The sequence below is a fragment of the Aquarana catesbeiana genome, linkage group LG02, assembly GCF_042186555.1.
Source record: "Aquarana catesbeiana isolate 2022-GZ linkage group LG02, ASM4218655v1, whole genome shotgun sequence".
Taxonomy (NCBI): Eukaryota; Metazoa; Chordata; class Amphibia; order Anura; family Ranidae; genus Aquarana; species Aquarana catesbeiana.
Window position 1 is genome coordinate 525117375 of NC_133325.1, and position 21684 is coordinate 525139058.

Consider the following 21684-nt stretch of genomic DNA (forward strand, 5'->3'; position numbering starts at 1 on the left):
CTGGTCCGGCCGCACCTAGAGTATGCTGTCCAGTTCTGGGCACCAGTCCTCAGGAAGGATGTACTGGAAATGGAGTGAGTACAAAGGGCAACAAAGTTAATAAAGGGTCTGGAGGATGTTTGTTATGAGGAAAGGTTGGGAGCACTGAACTTATTCTCTCTGGAGAAGAGACGCTTGAGAGGGGATATGATTTGAATTTACAAATACCGTACTGGTGACCCCACAGTGGGGATAAAACTTTTTCGCGGAAGGGAGTTAAACAAGACACATGGCCACTCATTAAAATTAAAGTAAAGAGGTTTAACCTTAAACTACATAGAGGGTTCTTTACTGTAAAAGCGGCAAGGATGTGGAATTCCCTTCTACAAGCGGTGGTATCAGCGGGGAACATCGATAGTTTCAAAAAACTATTAAATAAGCACCTGAACGACCATAACATACAGGGATATACAATGTAATACTGACATATAATCACACACGTAGGTTGGACTTGATGGACTTTCAACCTCACCCACTATGTAACTATACTATGAAACCTCTCTCCTGCTTGGGTGTGACTCAACCTAGTACAACTTTGGGGGCTTGGTCAACAATTAAGTGATATCGTACTACTGACACTTGGTCTCCCTATGGATCACTCCTATGCTCCCTTACTTAAAGTGTTACTAAACCAAGTAATATAAAAATAGTTCTTCCGCCCCCCTGCAGTGCCCACAGCTTATAAATCTTCTTTTTACATTAAAATATTGCCACTATATACCTTTTTGGCTGATCTGTTTACCACAGTCACATGATAAACTGCAGGGTCTGCCCAAGTGCTGAGTGTTTACGTAGTAGGAGATTTCCACTACAGTCTGTGTCCTCATGATATTATGGGAGGTAAATCATCCATCCATAAATCAAGACATGACATCCTTCCCACTGTGTTTTTTTTTTTAGTTACTGTGCATGGAGGAGGAGGGAGGGACTGGGCTGTCATTTAGAATCACGCCCACATGTGTGATGTCAATGTTATGTGACCTGAAAAGCTCAGCTCAACAAGGAAATGTATAAAACTAGAGGTAGATGCATAGCTTGTGTAGAAATTAAACCTATGAAAGCACATTTTTGGTGCAGTTTTCATTCAAGGTACAATAAAAATACAACCCAGTGGTCGTAATTTTGAGCATTAAGCAGTTTTATATATGTAGCCAATTGCATGAATGGTTCCATTGTTGGCTCTGTTGAGATGAGATTAATATAGGATTTTTTTTTTTGACTTGTTAATGTTTTCTTCTCTCTACAGTGTGATCTGGTGTATACTTTCTTCCATTCCCTTCCTCGTGATGAGAAGAATGTTGGCAATACTACACAACCAAGACCCTCTGGTAGAGTTTATAGTTAAAAATAAATTTGTGATTTAAAAGCTTTAGCTCTTGAATAGATATCTCTTTCAGTAAGAAAAAGCCCCATCCCTTTCCGTTGATTAAACATGCTTTTAAAGTTACATTAAAGTTGTAACTGTATAACAAATTACCTGCTAAAGTTAAAATTGCTAAAGGTCTAACATCACTGTGTACTTCAGGGTAGTTGAGCTGTACATAATTCATCATCACGCCTGATCATGCCCTTTTTTTTCCCTGCCTCTAAATTCCCCTGCATGTTAACCTATGTGTCCAAGCACACATAGGCTTTTAGTGGAGTTTAGAGGCAGAAAAAAAAAAAACCACAGCCAGTGCGCCAGGGAGCAGCAAAGTTTTGGCAGAAAAAATGCTTGAAGTACCTAAACGCATTACCTGAGTTTACAAGCATCAAAGGTTTTTTCTGTCAAAGCTCTGCTGCCAGAAGGAAAGGCGTCTAGGAGAGTTGACAAAATGTCCAGTGTGTATTAGGCTTTTATGCACAACCTCCTCGCACATTGTGACATATCTACTTACTCCTACAGTGCCATCCTCCACCAATGACAAGTTCAGTGTCCTGTTGCTGCCTTTTCCAGTGCAATGCTCAAATTTTGCCATTGGTCAGTCACTGATGATGTTACTCCTGTACATGCCTACAGGTATTACATTATCCTTAGCACGCGGCTCTATTTTCAGCATACCAGGATGTACACCAAATAGAAAAAAAATCACTAGGAGCCAGGGGAAAAGCTTCTGAGCAAAAGACACTTTCATCTCTCTTCTGCCCAAAACTTCTCTCTCTAAGACCCCTTTCACACTGAAGACCACCCCGTGCTAGCGGTAAAGCGGTGCTTTACCTGCACTGTGCGGCAGGAGCGGGGCGCTTTTAACCCCAAAGAAGGGGTTAACAGGGGGTTAAACACGCCCAAAAAGCGCCGCTCCCGCGGCACTTCAGCAGCACTGCCCATTGATTTTAATGGCAGGGGTGGTTTAGGAGCAGTGTATACACCGCTAACTCACTACCCCAACGACGCTGCTTTCAGGACTTTTTTTTCGGTCCTGCAAGCGCACCGCCCCAGTGTGAAAGCACTCGGGGATTCACACTGAGGAGGCTTGAGAGACGCTTTTCTGGTGCTTTACAGATGCTAATTTTAGCGCTAAAACGCCTGAAAAGCAAGAGATTTTTGCAGAGTTTTTGGTAACATTTTAAAGTACATGTTTTGTTTTAACAAAAATCCCTGGGGGAGGTAATGGAGTGGTGCCTCACCTCTATTCAACACACACACAAATTAGATTTCTACAAGTTTTATTTCAATAAATCTTTTCATGTGTTTTCAGATGCAACATGGTCTGTTCCAGTGGGGACTGTTGGAGGAGAGGTCAAGTTATCCATCTCCTATAAAAACGACCAGTTGTTTATTATGGTGATGCATATTCGGGGTCTGGTAAATATTTTGTGTGTGTTTTTTGTATTCTTTTAGATTATTCTTACTATTATTCTATTATTCTTTTAACCACTTCACATCCGAATCCTGAATTCCCGGGAGGCCGTCATATGACGGCCTCCCCTGTGCGTGTGCCCTGCAGGGCGTGCGCCGAGCGCGCTGTGATCACCAAGTAACTGAGACTCGGGTGATCACCGATCCAAGTAAGGGGCCGGTCTCGGCCCCTTACCATGTGATCAGCTGTCAGCCAATGACAGCTGATCACATGATGTAAACAAAAGATCGGTAATCGTTTTTTTTTTCTACTCACGCTGATAGCGTGAGTAGAAAAAAAGTCGATCACCGGCTCAGATGCGAGGGACATCGGTCCCGAAGTGGAAGAGGCACATCTGCCTCATCTGTCCCACCTAACAGTGCCCACAGTGCCAGCTATCAATGCCCACAAGTGCCAGCTATCAATGCACACCAGTAGTGCCATCAGTGCCACCTAGCAGTGCTGCCTATCAGTGTAACTGATCAGTGCCCATTATTGCCACCCATCAGTGCCCATCACTGCCGCCTATCAGTGCCCATCAGTGCTGCCTCATCAACGTACATCAATGAAGGAGATAACCTGTTTTAATTTTTTTATAACAAAATATAAAAAAAATAATTTTTTTTTTTAATTCAGTATTTTTGCATTTTTTTAACAAAAAAATAAAAACCGCAGAGATGATCAAATACCACTAAAAGAAAGCTCTATTTGTGGAGAAAAAAATGATAAAAATTTCATTTGGGTACAGTGTTGTATGACCGCACAATTGTCATTCAAAGTGCGTCAGCGCTGAAAGCTGAAAATTGGTCTGGATAGGAGGGGGGGCTTAAGTACCCAATAAGCAAGTGGTTAAACCTAATCAAAAACAAATAAAGGTATTCAAGAAAAAAATATATGCTACAGTTTTATGACCCTGAGTAGGGCGTTTTTAAAAATGGTACCCTTTTCTTTGTGCTTTCAGTTTTACTTCTAAATTGAATTTCCTTGCTCTGCATATGTTACAAGCTAATTTGTTAACTCTTGGAGGAAGCGAAGGGGAAGGGAAAGAAAAATTGAATAAAGATTAAATGAGGGGGGAGGGATAAAAAGGGGAAAGAAAAGATTAAAGCTACTATGATGTGACATGTGATGGGACAAAAATGAACTTTAATGGTGAATTAAGTATCCCAAAAGAACTTGCTGAAGTAGCTTTAAAAAAGAAAAAGAAGAAAAAAAGAAAAAAAAGCATATGTTACAAGCTGAAAAGAAAATTAGCACATCTTTTCAAACAGCTTAAAATAAAATGATTTTATCAGTGCTATAATTATATTACATTAAAAAAAAGTGCAGCTCTCCCCTCATAGAAAACTACACAGTAATTCCCTAATCTGATCAAGTGTATGCAAATCAATATTTTGCTTATATACATATATTCAATTTATATGAAGAACTTCCAAATGTGCAGGGTGCTTATGAACCCTGTGTAAACAAATGTATGTATACATATAAAGTGTTGTATACATATAAAGTGTTTTGTGCTAACTGATCCTTGAAGGATACGTTCACCTTAGGGAACATGTTATATGTTCCACCCATTTTTAGGCTGGAACAAGTAACATGTTTTCGCCCTTGCTACCTCCCCCACTCTTTTCCTTCCCTGTAACAGTGAGCCGGGGACCTTCTCCCTGCATTATCTGTCACAATTTGAAAAGAGCTCCTCTCACACAGAGTTCTGTGAATGAATAGACTACAAGTACCAACATCCTTTGTGGCTGACGGATTGTAGTTCTCAATGAACTATGAGGGCACTGGTGAGCATCCTCAGAGTTCACTGATTCTTTTTGGACTAAAGTAACTGTTTGCCTGTATCAGAGGTATGGACAGACAGCTACACTGACAGGCTGCAAGACCCTGACATTGTACGCGTGATCTACTGATTGTGGGTGCAATGCTTTACAGGCGCCTTTTACTTACAAAAAAAAGTGCATTTTTTTATTTTAAATTTTTTATGTACCCAAGCCTCATTGGAAGGAGAGAAGATTCCTCTAGGTTTTTCCTGTAATGCAGCCCTATGGCTCTGGACCCTGCATATTGAAACCCTGTGCAGTGTTTGTTCTGACCAAGGTGCTTTCCTGCAGGGTGCTATACAGGTCCAGGGGAGTGGATCCCACATTAGGCGGAACACAATCCCTGAAGGTCTTTTATGACAAAGCTCGCCGTGATGGGTGAAGATTGGACTCCTGTTATGTTCAGAGTCCTGCAGCAGGAATGGTAAGCCTGCATTTGTTTGCAGTTTCTGTTTATAAAGATATAACTGTCTGGTGTTCTCTCAGTAGTCCTAGGGGCAGTGTGCTGTTTAAAACATGCTCTGCGTACTTCTTAAAAGTATGGGCTGAGGTTTCCCCTCTACCCCACTAGAGGGCGCCGGGGCCTATTTCTATATAGGCAGGAAGTGGAGGGGTGGCCATGTTGGCCATGTGCTTGGCAGATTCAGCTGGCCTCTTCAGACATAACAGCAGCCCATGGATATTAGTGAAGTGTGAGTACTTACTATGGGAGAACTATGTGGTCAGACAAGCCATGATTATATACTGCATACTTACTGCTTAATCTGGGGGGCCTGTACAACTGTAGGTCTATACATGCCTAGGAGTGCACTTTAAAGTGTTGTGTCTCCAGAATACTGTGCATTTGGCACAAAAATAGTATGGGGCCTGGTGCAGTTGAACTGGTGCATATTTGCAAACTTCAGAATAATGTGCATTTGGTCTGCAGGAGCTTACTTTTAGGCTGATCTGAAGCATAAAAAGGCTGCATGACATGTATATGTGCTAAACTAGTGAAAACTAGTATGAGGTCAAGTGCAGCTGGCCAGGTGCAGCATAGTATACATGCTTGCAAGCTTGTTGCCTAAACGCTTGCTTAAATAAACACATTTTGCATAGATGTTGCATACAGTGGGGCAAAAAAGTATTAGTCAGCCACCAATTGTGCAAGTTCTCCCACTTAAAAAGATGAGAGAGGCCTGTAATTGTCATCAAAGGTATACCTCAACTATGAGAGACAAAATGTGGAAACAAATCCAGACAATCACATTGTCTGATTTTTGAAAGAATTTATTTTCAAGTTATGGTGGAAAATAAGTATTTGGTCAATATCAAAAGTTCATCTCAATACTTTGTTATATATCTTTTGTTGGCAATGACAGAGGTCAAACGTTTTCTGTAAGTCTTCACAAGGTTGTCACACACTGTTGCTGGTATGTTGGCCCATTCCTCCATGCAGATCTCCTCTAGAGCAGTGATGTTTTGGGGCTGTTGCTGGGCAAGACGGACTTTCAACTCCCACCAAAGGTTTTCTATGGGGTTGAGATCTGGAGCCTGGCTAGGCCACTCCAGGACCTTGAAATGCTTCTTATGAAGCCACTCCTTCGTTGCCCGGACGGTGTGTTTGGGATCGTTGTCATGCTGAAAGACCCAGCCACGTTTCATCTTCAATGCCCTTGCTGATGGGAGGAGGTTTGCACTCAAAATCCCACGATACATGGTCCCATTCATTCTTTCATGTACACGGATCAGGAAAAAAGGAGATGCAGCTCACAAACACACTTGCTCTGGAATGACACCGCCCTAGTAAAAACTGGTTCCAGGTGCTGGCTTTGCTGGTTTGCAGAGAGGTAGAAAGAAATCCTGGATAGCCGCACTCTGGGATAAGGACATCTTTATTTCAATAAAATCCAAAACATACAGTCAATAGCAGAGACGTACAGGGTGGTAGACTGCTAACGCGTTTCACATCATTTGGATGCTTATTCGTAGCTAGAGAGGGATAGTAATAGTGTGATATAAATAGAAAAGTAAAAAAGTAAAAGAGGGAGGGCGGGGTATGCACGCTGGTAGAACAACCAATCACCGCGGTGCATAGCAAACCCACCCTCTCAGTGTAATTAAAACAATAATGATCCCATTATAAAAACCTACACCTGCAAAAAAGAGGAGAGAAAACATCCATTGTTGACCAAACCAAAATGCATAAAGAAAAATATGAGTAGAAAAAACTATCATGCCAATATAAATCAGCATGAACTCATAAAAATAAAAGGTAGGCATTGGATGCTAAAACCCTCCACAGCAGGTGAAGCCGCAACAATGGAAATTTGAGTAGTTGGGAGTGCCAAAAAGTGTTAAACCATAAAGTCGTATAACCACAGGGTACTCTGCTCACACATTTGCGAAAACAAAAATACACAAAAAATGTATATGTATGTACATAAACCTGAATAAAACGTGCATAGATGTGTGACAGCACGGTCCCGACATAATGTACATAAGCACTCAAAAGCACTCTCACAACCCTAAAACAGCAAATGTGCATGAGCAGTTTAGATGAAATATACATACATTTTCATGAGATCAAAGCACAAGCATATTAAACATAGGATCAAAGTGTATGTACATTAAACATGGAATTAAATATATATATATAAATCTGAAAAAGGGGGTCGGTCCAACTACCCGAAAAAGTGGTTATAAATGTATCAAAAATATCAAACATGTAGCATCGCATCCAAAACACTGGTGTCAGATAAGTCTTTACTTGCTGAAAAGAAGAAACAGTAAAAAACAAACAAACAAAAACATGGAAATGGATTAGATGCCAGATAAACCACAAAAAAGTATGAATAAATATCCATTGTTGTTGATGTTAAACTCCCATGACAATATCATGTTAGCTATGCGGCCAATAGTGAAAAATTATATAAATATATGTTCAACCACATAGGAAACATAGAAGAACCCATCAAAGGGACCAAAACAAAAGACCGAAAAACTATTAAATGAATGCAGTTTCCACATAGATCAATGTGCTAGCAGGCTATGTTACAACAGCAAATGTATAGAGACCAGAAGTCTCACTCCATGTGCTGAAATGGGTTAATAGGTTAAGAGACCAGAAGTCTCACTCCATGTGCTGAAATGGGTTAATAGGTTAAGAGACCAGAAGTCTCACTCCATGTGCTGAAATAGTTTCCACATAGATCAATGTGCTAGCAGACTATGCTACAGCAGAAAATGTATAGAGGCCATAAGTCTCACTCCATGTGCTGAAATAGGTTGAGTTGAATAATAACACAAAAGAGAGTGACCTCAAACGCACACAGATATAGTAGGGTAACTATAGAATCTGCATCAAACAAAGCCCAAACCTGCATCCAAAAGAAAAAATTAAGAATTATTTAAGGCAGCCTTGCTACATAGTACCATGCGATTAGAAATTCCCAAAGTCTCACTTCTCGTGCTGCAAAACACAATGGCTCGCTATAAGAATACCATGAATCTAGAGTGGGATTGACAAAAATAATAAAGCCAAAAGGCGAAAAGAACAAAATGGTCTGTAACAAACCCAACAGCATTATGCCATATATTCGTAGACTTGGAAGAGTCTCATTTGAAGTGCTGCAGCATATCACAATTAACCACTTCAGCCCCGGAAGGATTTACCCCCTTCCTGACCAGAGCACTTTTTACAATTTGGCACTGCGTCCCTTTAACTGCTAATTGCGCGGTCATGCAATGCTGTACCCAAACGAAATTTGCGTCCTTTTCTTCCCACAAATAGAGCTTTATTTTGATGGTATTTGATCACCTCTGCCGCTTTTATTTTTTGCGCTATAAACGGAAAAAGACCGAAAATTTTGAAAAAAAATGATATTTTCTACTTTTTGTTATAAAAAAAATCCATTAAAATCAATTTTAGTCATACATTTAGGCCAAAATGTATTCGGCCACATGTCTTTGGTAAAAAAAATGTCAATAAGCGTATATTTATTGGTTTGCGCAAAAGTTATAGCGCCTACAAACTAGGGTACATTTTCTGGAATTTACACAGCTTTTAGTTTATGACTGTCTATGTCATTTCATGAGGTGCTAAAATGGCAGGGCAGTACAAAACCCCCCCAAATGACCCCATTTTGGAAAGTAGACACCCCAAGGAAATTGCTGAGAGGCATGTTGAACCCATTGAATATTTTTTTTTTTTGTCCCAAGTGATTGAATAATGACAAAAAAAAAAAAAAAAAAAAAAAATTACAAAAAGTTGTCACTAAATGATATATTGCTCACACAGGCCATGGGCATATGTGGAATTGCACCCCAAAATACATTCAGCTGCTTCTCCTGAGTACGGGGATACCAAATGTGTGGGACTTTTTGGGAGCCCAGCCGCGTACGGGGTCCCGAAAACCAAGCACCGCCTTCAGGATTTCAAAGGGCATACATTTTTGATTTTACTCCTCACTACCTATCACAGTTTTGAAGGCCATAAAATGCCAGGATGGCACAAACCCCCCCCAAATGACCCCATTTTGGAAAGTAGACACCCCAAGCTATTTGCTGAGAGGCATGTTGAGTCCATGGAATATTTTATATTTGGACACAAGTTGCGGGAAAGTGACAATTTTTTTTTTTTTTTTTTTTCACAAAGTTGTCACTAAATGATATATTGCTCAAACATGCCATGGGCATATGTGGAATTACACCCCAAAATACATTCTGCTGCTTCTCCTGAGTACGGGGATACCACATGTGTGGGACTTTTTGGGAGCCTAGCCGCGTACGGGGCCCCGAAAACCAAGCACCGCCTTCAGGATTTCAAAGGGCATACATTTTTGATTTTACTCCCCACTACCTATCACAGTTTTGAAGGCCATAAAATGCCAAGATGGCACAAACCCCCCCCAAATGACCCCATTTTGGAAAGTAGACACCCCAAGCTATTTGCTGAGAGGCATGTTGAGTCCATGGAATATTTTATATTTGGACACAAGTTGCAGGAAAGTGACAATTTTTTTTTTTTTTTTTTTTTTTTTTGCACAAAGTTGTCACTAAATGATATACTGCTCAAACATGCCATGGGCATATGTGGAATTACACCCCAAAATACATTCTGCTGCTTCTCCTGAGTACGGGGATACCACATGTGTGGGACTTTTTGGGAGCCTAGCCGCGTACGGGGCCCCAAAAACCAAGCACCGCCTTCAGGATTTCTAAGGGCATAAATTTTTGATTTTACTCCTCACTACCTATCACAGTTTTGAAGGCCATAAAATGCCAAGATGGCACAACCCCCCCCCAAATGACCCCATTTTGGAAAGTAGACACCCCAAGCTATTTGCTGAGAGGCATGTTGAGTCCATGGAATATTTTATTTTTTGACACAAGTTGCGGGAAAGTGACAATTTTTTTTTTTTTTTGCACAAAGTTGTCACTAAATGATATATTGCTCACACAGGCTATGGGCTTATGTGGAATTGCACCCCAAAATACATTCTGCTGATTCTCCTGAGTATGGGGATACCACATGTGTGGGACTTTTTGGGAGCCTAGCCGCGTACGGGGCCCCGAAAACCCAGCACCGCCTTCAGGATTTCTAAGGGCGTAAAGTTGTGATTTCACTCATCACTACCTATCACATTTTTGAAGGCCATAAAATGCCCAGATGGCACAAAACCCCCCCAAATGACCCCATTTTGGAAAGAAGACACCCCAAGCTATTTGCTGAGAGGCATGATGAGTACATGGAATATTTTATATTTTGACACAAGTTGCGGGAAAGTGACAATTTTTTTTTTTTTTTTTTTTTTTTTGCACAAAGTTGTCACTAAATGATATATTGCTCAAACATGCCATGGGCATATGTGGAATTACACCCCAAAATACATTCTGCTGCTTCTCCTGAGTACGGGGATACCACATGAGTGGCACTTTTTGGGAGCCTAGCTTCATACGGGGCCCCGAAATCCAATCACCGCCTTCAGGATTTCTAAGAGCGTTAATTTTTGATTTCACTCCTTACTACCCATCACAGTTTTGAAGGCCATAAAATGCCAAGATAGCACAAAACCGCCCCAAAATGACCCCATTTTGGAAAGTAGACACCCCAAGCTATTTGCTGAGAGGCATGGTGAGTATTTTGCAGCTCTCATTTGTTTTTGAAAATGAAGAAAGACAAGAAAAACGTATTTTTTTTTTCTTTTTTCAATTTTCAAAAGTTTGTGACAAAAAGTGAGGTCTGCAAAATACTCACTATACCTCTCAGCAAATAGCTTTGGGTGTCTATTTTCCAAAATGGGGTCATTTGGGGGGGGTTTGTGCCATCTGGGCATTACATGGCCTCCGAAACTGTGATAGGCAGTGAAGAGTGAAATCAAAAATTTACGCCCTTAGAAAGCCTGAAGGCGGTGCTTGGTTTTCGGGGTGCTGTACGCGGCTAGGCTCCCAAAAAGTCTCACACATGTGGTATCCCCGTACTCAGGAGAGGCAACAGAATGTATTTTGGGGTGTAATTTCACATATTCCCATGGCATGTTTGAGCAATATATCATTTAGTGACAACTTTGTGCAAAAAAAAAAAAAAATAATAATAATTTGTCTTTTTCCCGCAACTTGTGTCACAATATAAAATATTCCATGGACTCAACATGCCTCTCAGCAAATAGCTTGGGGTGTCTACTTTCCAAAATGGGGTCATTTGGGGGGGTTTTGAACTGTCCTGGCATTTTATGCACAACATTTAGAAGCTTATGTCACACATCACCCACTCTTCTAACCACTGGAAGACAAAGCCCTTTCTGACACTTTTTGTTTACATGAAAAAAATATTTTTTTTTGCAAGAAAATTACTTTGAACCCCCAAACATTATATATTTTTTTAAAGCAAATGCCCTACAGATTAAAATGGTGGGTGTTTCATTTTTTTTTTTCACACAGTATTTGCGCAGCGATTTTTCAAACGCATTTTTTGGGGAAAAAACACACTTTTTTAAATTTTAATGCACTAAAACACACTATATTGCCCAAATGTTTGATGAAATAAAAAAGATGATCTTAGGCCGAGTACATGGATACCAAACATGACATGTTTTAAAATTGCGCACAAACGTGCAGTGGCGACAAACTAAATACATTTTTAAAAGCCTTTAAAAGCCTTTACAGGTTACCACTTTAGATTTACAGAGGAGGTCTACTGCTAAAATTACTGCCCTCGATCTGACCTTCGCGGTGATACCTCACATGCATGGTGCAATTGCTGTTTACATTTGACGCCAGACCAACGCTTGCGTTCGCCTTTGCGCGAGAGCAGGGGGGGACAGGGGTGCTTTTTTTTTTTTTTTTTTTTTTTTTTTAATTAATTTTTTGATTTTTTATCTTATTTTTAAACTGTTCCTTTCATTTTTATTTTTTTTAAATCATTTTTATTGTTATCTCAGGGAATGTAAATATCCCCTATGATAGCAATAGGTAGTGACAGGTACTCTTTTTTGAAAAAATTGGGGTCTATTAGACCCTAGATCTCTCCTCTGCCCTCAAAGCATCTGACCACACCAAGATCGGTGTGATAAAATGCTTTCCCAATTTCCCAATGGCGCTGTTTACATCTGGCGAAATCTAAGTCATGAAATGCTCGTAGCTTCCGGATTCTTAGGCCATAGAGATGTTTGGAGCCATTCTGGTCTCTGATCAGCTCTATGGTCAGCTGGCCGAATCACTGGCTGCATTCTCAGGTTCCCTGTTGGGACAGGAGAGCCAGAGAAAAACATGGAAGACGGTGGGGGGGGGGCATTTCCTCCCACTGCTTGTAAAAGCAGTCTAGAGGCTAATTAGCCACTAGGATTGCTTTTACATGAAAGCCGACCGCTGGCTGAAAAGAATGATACCAAGATGATACCTAAACCTGCAGGCATCATTCTGGTATAACCACTCAAAGTCCAGCAACATACCAGTACGTTGCTGGTCCTTGTTGGGCATATATTGTAAACTTTTTTTTCATGCAGCCTGTGGGCTGAACGAAAAAAAGATATTGATCGGTGGGTATGCCCACCATTAGAATACCTCCCTTCATCCACCCACTTCTAATGATGGGCATACATGCACCATTTATATATGCCGAAGCATGGGGGCATCCTCCCGCAAAAGGCAGGAGCAAATTGCTCCTCCACCCACTGCCCCCACGCTTCGGCATATATGCTGAAGTATGTAACTGTGGTGGTGAAATCACCTCCGACAGCGCTGGAGTCACGGCTTTATGTATCGTGGGAGCAAACGCTGTTGCTGTCAAGATAAATAAATCCGCGCTGCAACTGAATGGCGTACCTGCTAAGCAAATGATGGTTAACAAAAAACAAAGTAACATTACAGTATAACAGTAATACTTACCATACCTGCAAAGCAAATACAAAAAAAAAACCATAGTAAAAAATAAAACATTTAACGCAACCTGTGCCTACCTAAAATATATATATGCCGAAGCATGGGGGCATCCTCCCGCAAAAGGCAGGAGCAAATCGCTCCTCCACCCACTTCTGCCCCCACGCTTCGGCATATATGCTGAAGTATGTAACTGTGGTGGTGAAATCACCTCCGACAGCGCTGGAGTCACGGCTTTATGTATCGTGGGAGCAAACGCTGTTGCTGTCAAGATAAATAAATCCGCGCTGCAACTGAATGGCGTACCTGCTAAGCAAATGATGGTTAACAAAAAACAAAGTAACATTACAGTATAACAGTAATACTTACCATACCTGCAAAGCAAATACAAAAAAAAACCATAGTAAAAAATAAAACATTTAACGCAACCTGTGCCTACCTAAAATATATATATGCCGAAGCATGGGGGCATCCTCCCGCAAAAGGCAGGAGCAAATCGCTCCTCCACCCACTTCTGCCCCCACGCTTCGGCATATATGCTGAAGTATGTAACTGTGGTGGTGAAATCACCTCCGACAGCGCTGGAGTCACGGCTTTATGTATCGTGGGAGCAAACGCTGTTGCTGTCAAGATAAATAAATCCGCGCTGCAGCTGAATGGCGTACCTGAAAACACAAAGGTGGTTAACAATAAAAAAAAACAAAGTATAAAAAAATTACATACCTGAAAAGCAAACATGATAAAACATAACAATAAAACAATGCAGAATAGAATACAGTAAAAAAGAGCAGAACAATAGAGAGAAAATAGAGAGAGAGAGAGAACAATAAAACGACAACTATTTTTGGTTTTTTTATTTTATATTTTTTTTGTGTATTTTTTTTTTTTTTACTTTTTTTTTTTTTTACTTTTTTTTTTTTTTATAACTGTAACTTTTAAAACTGTAACGGTTCCAGGTTTGGGTCTCTCAAAATGCGATGGCATCTTGGGAGACCCTGTGGAAGTGTGTCCTAGTCTGTGCAGTGCTGTACCCTACGCTAATACTCAACTAGTGTATGGTAGCGTTCAAAACATTCACCAATGCAAAGACCAGGATTGCCAGGACAGGAGGGACAATAATACCGGGTGTCACGCCTAAATCCGCGCTTTCTGCAGACACGACATTTTCTTTGGGGGGCTCGTTGGGTAGGGGTACTCTCGAGGACATAAGGAAAATGCCTCTCATGCAGCCGGCCTACTGCATTTGGATTGGAAAGGTGAGGTGGAGCACCGTCTGGAAACAGAAGGGCTCTGACGATCTCTTCCTGGAATTTAAGGAAGGATCCAGTCCGTCCTGAAGCTCTGTATAGCACATGAGCGTTCAGCAAAGCCAATTGAAATAAATAAACAGACACTTTTTTGTACCAGCGTCTGGCCTTACGGGCAATTAGGTACGGCGCCAACAACTGGTCGTTGAGGTCCACCCCTCCCATATTAAGGTTGTATTCGTGGACACAGAGGGGTTTCTCCACAACACCAGTCGCCGTAGTAATTTGGGTCGTCGTGTCTGCATGAAGGGAGGTGAGAACGAAAACATTCTTCTTATCCCTCCACTTCATAGCGAGCAAATTATTATACTTCAAGCAGGCTCTCTCCCCCAGCCTAAGACGGGACTCTACAAGCCGCTGGGGAAAGCCCCGGCGATTAGGTCGCACGGTGCCACATGCTCCAATCTGCTGATCAAACAAGTGACTAAAAAGTGGCACGCTCGTATAATAATTGTCCACGTACAAGTGGTACCCCTTTCCGAATAAGGGTGACACCAAGTCCCACACTATCTTGCCAGCGCTTCCTATGTAGTCAGGGCAGTTGATCGGCTCTACGTGACTATCTTTGCCCTCGTAAACCATAAATCTACATGTATAGCCTGTGGCCCTGTCACAGAGCTTATACATCTTGACCCCGTATCTGGCACGCTTGCTGGGAAGGTACTGTTTGAAGGACAAGCGGCCAGAAAACTTAATCAGGGACTCATCAACGCAGACAACTTGATGGGGGGTAAACAAGTCTGCAAAACGTTGGTTGAAGTGGTTTACGAGGGGCCGAATTTTGTAGAGCCGATCGTATGCAGGGTCTCCACGAGGACGACAGAGTTCATTGTCGTTGAAGTGCATGAACCGCAAAATCTGCTCGTATCGTGCCCTGGTCATGGAGGCAGAGAACACGGGCATATGGTGAATTGGGTCAGTGGACCAATATGACCGCAACTCACTCTTTTTGGTTATGCCCATGTTGAGGGAAAGGCCCAGAAAGATCTTAAATTCGGAGACCGTAATTGGTCTCCAATCTCTGGCAAGGGAGGACTGGGGATTAGCGGCGATGTGTTGACCAGCGTACAAATTGCTTTGGTCCACAATAGATCTATAGAGATCTTCGGTGAAAAACAGTGAATAAAAATCCAGTGGCATAAAGTCAACTGTTTCCACCTGAATTCCGGGTTGGCCAGTGAAAGGGGGAAGTACGGGTGCTGCAGAAGTGGTGGGTACCCAATTCGGATTGGCGAATGCAGCAGGAAGGGCACTATGGGCACGACGGGCCTGTCTTTGTCTTATTGGTGGCAGCGGGACACTAGTTGTGCTTGCCACCTCGCCAGCTTGAACTGCACTTATGGGACTCGCCACGTCACCACGTGATACTGCAGTGCTGGATGTACGACCAGGGTGTACTAGGCCGCTGGTGCTTGCCAGTTCACCAGAAGGAGTAGCGGCACTAGTACCTCTCTGCTCCCTACGAGAGCCCTGCGGTTCTTGCACTTCAAGGACAGAAGAAGAAGATCGGGGTCTGGTACGCCTGACTCTAGCAGGGACCACAACTCCGTCGTCAGAGCTATCTGTCATGGAGCCGCTGTCCTCTACAGGTTCGTATTCTGAGCCTGAACTTGACAGATGAGTGACTTCCTCTTCACTATCTGTCATACTCAGAAACGTGTAGGCCTCTTCACTAGTGTACCTTCGATTTGCCATTTTGGCCTCTAAATTTAGGGGTACACTAGTGAGACTCACAGGCAAAAAAGCTCCTGACTGTCAGCGACTGATTCAAACCGCTACCAAAAAACTGTTAGCGATCGCAGGGATCAGGCCTGACTCTGCGAACGCTACAGTTATGTGTGCTTAGTGTTTTGTGACAGTTATCGATCGATACTGCACTTGGGTGGGCTGGGCTGGGCTGGGCCGAGGAGCAAAACGCAGGTGCTAGCAGGTATCTGGGCTGATCCCGCTAACACTGCGTTTTTTTGGGGGACCCTAAACTGCTGGGGAGTATAGATCTGATCGGATCAGATATCGATCCGTTCAGATACTATAGCACTAAGGGAGGTGTATGCTGCGTGCGTGGGTTTTAGCGGTACTGGCGCTAACCTGACGCTGCCTGGGGCGACGCAGACCTTATCTGACCCTAAAAACTTAACTTCTATCACCGCCGGGCAATTAGGGGGTTAAACCTTTATAGGGTAATAAACGGCGGGTGCCCTAAAACTGTAATAAACTACAATAAACTACAAAAAACAAACCAACTAACCAGCGTCACCTGTAACAATTATATGGTGATCGCTGGTGAAAGGGTTAACTAGGGGGCAATCAAGGGGTTAAAACCTTTAGTAGGTAGTATATGGGGGTCCCTGTCGCTATAAAACACTGACAGCGAACCTATATACTTACCTCCCTAACTAGCGTCACCTGTGTCACTAATACAGCGATCAGAAAAACGATCGCTTAGTGACACTGGCGACGGGGGGTGATCACGGGGTTAAAACTTTATTAGGGGGGTTAGGGGGGTACCCTGGACCTAAAGGGGGGTACCCTAGACCTAAAGGGGGCTAACCTAACTGCCCTAACACTTGTAACTGACACAAACTGACACCAATGCAATAAATCAGAAAAAAAAAAAACCTGCTATTGGTGTCAGAGTGACAGGGGGTACAGGGGGGTGATCAGGGGGTGATCGGGGGGTGACAGGGGGGTGACAAGTGTGCCTGCGTGTTCTACTGTATGTGTAGTGTTGGTGCACTTACTTGGATGTCTTCTCTCCTCGGCGCCGGACGAAAAGACCGACTAGAGGAGAGATTACATCACTTCCTCTGCTTCTGTTTACATTCACAGAAGCCGAGGAAGCTTGTCATTGGCCAGGAGCGATCGCGAGGGGGGGGCCACGAATGAGTGGCCTCCCCCTCACCTTTGATCGACCCTGACCTCGATCCGACCGCCGCTGGCACCGGGGGGGGGTCCGATCGGACCCCCCACCCGCGGGCAGGCAAGGACGTACCTGTAAGTCCTTTTGCCTGTCCGTGCCGCTCTGTCGACGTATATAGTCGTGCGGCGGTCGGCAACTGGTTAACTGTCAAAAAATTATTATGTCAATGGGACTATAGCTTAGTATATCTGACTAGGTGAAACTATTTTTTTTCATATTATATATTATTAAGGCGGCCTTGCTACATAATACCATGCGATTAGAAATTCCCGAAGTCTTACTTCTTGTGCTGCAGGACGCCACAGCTCGCTATAGAGACACCACAAATCCAGAGTGGGACTGACAAAAATAGAACCGAAAGGCAGAAAGGACAAAATAGTCTATAACAAGCCTTACTGTATTGTGCCATGCATTCGGAGACTCAAAAGGGTCTCACTTGAGGAGTCTCACTCAACCTGCTGAAAAAATGCTACTATTTGCTATGGCATAAGGCTGAAGCCTGAAAAATTAGGGCCTAGGGAATTGTATTTCCAATCTATCAAGAATGCAGAATATATGAGTATTTGGAAACCTAGCTACATAGTGCCATGCGATTAGAGATTCCCAAAGTCTCATTTCTCGTGCTGCAGAACACCATGGCTCGCTATAAAAATACATACAATAAATCTAGAGTGGGATTGACAAAAATAATAATGAAGCCGGGAGGCGAAAAGAACAAAATGGTCTATAACAGACCTAACTGCATTATACCATGTATTCGGAGACTCGGAAGAGTCTCACTTGAAGTGCTGCAGCATATCGCCGTTGACTATCAAAAAATGATGTCAATGGGACTATAGCTTAGTATATCTAACTAGATAGATCTAGTATTATTTAATTATATATTATTAAGGCGGCCTTGCTACATAATACCATGTGATTAGAAATTCCCGAAGTCTCACTTCTCATGCTGCAGAACGCCATGGCTCGCTATAGAGACACCACAAATCTAAATTGTAGACAATGCATAGGCAGGCTGGTGCAAATTTCTAATAATAAGAGATTTAGGGAAGCTGGTTAATGTTGGTAAAATCCCAAATCTCCATTTAGAGACTACTAAGGATGTGACAAACAGGAACTACAGGTAAAGTCATATATATGTATGCAAAAACGCAGGACGCATGTGAGGTTATTCATAAAAATGTGACACATCCCACTCGAAATTAAGCCCGAGGGGTCGTCTAGTGTTAAGAGAGAAGAATTACTTTACAACAGAGTCTCCTGCCAGCTGGTGAGTCAACTCTTTTTCCCATTTTATTTTCTGATGTATGTACGTCAGTAGATCTATCAGATCTAGCTATTGAATCAAGCTCACATGTACCGGTAGATAACACCAAGTGTCATACAGTATCCTTTAATCTGAAATCTGACTTTTACCCCATTAACTCCAGAGGAAAGGACATGGACACATATCAGAAATTGGTAGAGAAAGATTTGGCACACCTTGCTAATAGCATTGTTTATAATAAATCTGGGAACCTCACTGCTGAGGAGAAAAAATCTCTTAACAACTTACATAAAGATCCCTCGATTGTAATAAAAAATGCAGATAAAGGGGGGGCTGTGGTGATCCTAAATGCCTCCGCATATAGAGAAGAAGCTCTACGCCAGCTGTCAGATTCCTCCACCTACAGCAAACTAAAAGGTGATCCCACCGAACCTTTCAAAAAGGAGTTGGCATGTCTTCTTGATAGAGCGGTCTCTATAGGCATTTTCACCCCTAAAGAGAAAGATATGTTCATCCCTGCATTTCCAGTTATGCCCATTTTCCATCACCTTCCTAAGCTACACAAAGGCTTTTCACCACTTACAGGAAGACCAATTGTAGCCGGCATTGACTCTCTGAATGAACGTTTGGGCCAATGGGTTGATCAGCAACTACAACCCCTAGTGACTAACCTTCCTGGATATTTACGTGACACTAAACAACTTCTGTCCAAACTGAAAGGGATGTCCTGGGAGAAGAACTTTCGCTGGATCACTTGTGATGTGTCCAGCTTGTATTCTTCTATCCCACACAGCTTAGGTCTTCGGGCCGTGGCCTTCTTTTTGGAAAGATCTGGTCTTTTTTCTCTAGTTGTGCAGGAATTTATCATCATGTGTTTAGAATATTTACTTACACATAATTTCTTTATGTTCGATGGGGAGTACTATCTCCAGAAGTGCGGCGCCTCCATGGGCGCGAAGTTCTCACCATCCCTGGCCAATCTTTACATGGGGTGGTGGGAAAGGCTCCGCATTTTTGGGTATGACAGTCCCCGCCAATTAGATACAGTGTTTTACTGTAGGTATATAGATGACCTGTTATTCATTGTGTCTGATCCACTGGTTGATATTGATAATTGGCTTCTCTACTTAAATGACAATAATTTGAATTTAAAATTCACGGGTAAAATGGATCCAATTTCTATTGAGTTTCTGGATGTTCTTTTTACATCGGATGGTCCTGAGGTCACTTCTAACCTATACAGAAAACCCAGTGTGGGTAACACAATCCTTAGGGCCGATTCTAATCATCCTGGGCATACTATTAGGAATATCCCACTTGGACAGTTCCTAAGGCTGAGGAGAATCTGCAGTAAGGAGAGTGATTTTGATAGGGAGGCTATCTCTATGTCCTCTAGGTTTATGGACAGAGGATACTCTGCGGCCACCATCAATAAAGGTCTGTCCATAGCCAAAAAGACACCCCGTCACCAGCTCCTTGTGGATAAGATTAAAGATAGGGAGGATCCTAGGTCCCACAAGGGACCATCCTTTATTCCCACCTTCTCCACACCCTATAGTGTGGAATTCCACAAGATACAAAAAATTGTTACTAAGTATCTCCCGGTCCTGTCCAATGATCCCATCTATTCCAAAGTTTTGGCTAAGGGTATCCGCAGTGTCTCTAGAAAAGCACCATCCCTTGGTAACCTTCTGTCACCCAGCCTCTTTTCCAGCAAAAACAAATCTAAAAATTGGTTATCATTCCAGGGCACTTTTAAGTGCAGTGCTCGTAACTGCAACTATTGTCCATTTGTTAAGGGTGGAGACGTGGTGACATCAATGTCCACAGGAAAGTCCCATAAAATTAATTCTTTTGTTAACTGCAACACACGTTATGTAATATACGTCATTACATGCACTACATGTTCCATCCAATATGTAGGGAGAACTACACGCAGGCTGAAAGACCGGTTGTACGACCATCTCTACGACATTGACAAGGACCATGCCACAAACATTGCACGTCATTGGAACGAAGTCCATCAGAAGGACACGTCTTGCCTTGTTATACAAGGCATTGACAAAATTAGGACACCACCGAGGGGGGGGTGACAAATTTAGAATCCTATGCAGACGTGAAGTCCAATGGATCTTCTCTCTTAACACTAGACGACCATTCGGGCTTAATTTCGAGTGGGATGTGTCACATTTTTATGAATAACCTCATATGCGTCCTGCGTTTTTGCATACATATATATGACTTTACCTGTAGTTCCTGTTTGTCACATCCTTAGTAGTCTCTAAATGGAGATTTGGGATTTTACCAACATTAACCAGCTTCCCTAAATCTCTTATTATTAGAAATTTGCACCAGCCTGCCTATGCATTGTCTACAATTTAGATTTGTGGTGTCTCTATAGCGAGCCATGGCGTTCTGCAGCATGAGAAGTGAGACTTCGGGAATTTCTAATCACATGGTATTATGTAGCAAGGCCGCCTTAATAATATATAATTAAATAATACTAGATCTATCTAGTTAGATATACTAAGCTATAGTCCCATTGACATCATTTTTTGATAGTCAACGGCGATATGCTGCAGCACTTCAAGTGAGACTCTTCCGAGTCTCCGAATACATGGTATAATGCAGTTAGGTCTGTTATAGACCATTTTGTTCTTTTCGCCTCCCGGCTTCATTATTATTTTTGTCAATCCCACGCTAGATTTATTGTATGTATTTTTATAGCGAGCCATGGTGTTCTGCAGCACGAGAAATGAGACTTTGGGAATCTCTAATCGCATGGCACTATGTAGCTAGGTTTCCAAATACTCATATATTCTGCATTCTTGATAGATTGGAAATACAATTCCCTAGGCCCTAATTTTTCAGGCTTCAGCCTTATGCCATAGCAAATAGTAGCATTTTTTCAGCAGGTTGAGTGAGACTCCTCAAGTGAGACCCTTTTGAGTCTCCGAATGCATGGCACAATACAGTAAGGCTTGTTATAGACTATTTTGTCCTTTCTGCCTTTCGGTTCTATTTTTGTCAGTCCCACTCTGGATTTGTGGTGTCTCTATAGCGAGCTGTGGCGTCCTGCAGCACAAGAAGTAAGACTTCGGGAATTTCTAATCGCATGGTATTATGTAGCAAAGCCGCCTTAATAATA

The 21684-nt window shown here is 42.3% G+C and overlaps 1 protein-coding gene across 4 annotated transcripts in view; it reads left to right on the forward strand.

Annotated features, from left to right (window-relative positions):
• Window positions 1–21684, forward strand: part of PIK3C2B (phosphatidylinositol-4-phosphate 3-kinase catalytic subunit type 2 beta) — a 1217858-nt gene that overhangs the window by 1137732 nt on the left and 58442 nt on the right. For all 4 annotated transcript variants that reach the window (XM_073615832.1, XM_073615830.1, XM_073615833.1 and 1 more), the window contains 2 exons: window positions 1286–1367; window positions 2718–2824. In XM_073615832.1, coding sequence (XP_073471933.1) covers window positions 1286–1367; window positions 2718–2824 — 189 coding nt within the window. The remainder of the gene's footprint in view (window positions 1–1285; window positions 1368–2717; window positions 2825–21684) is intronic.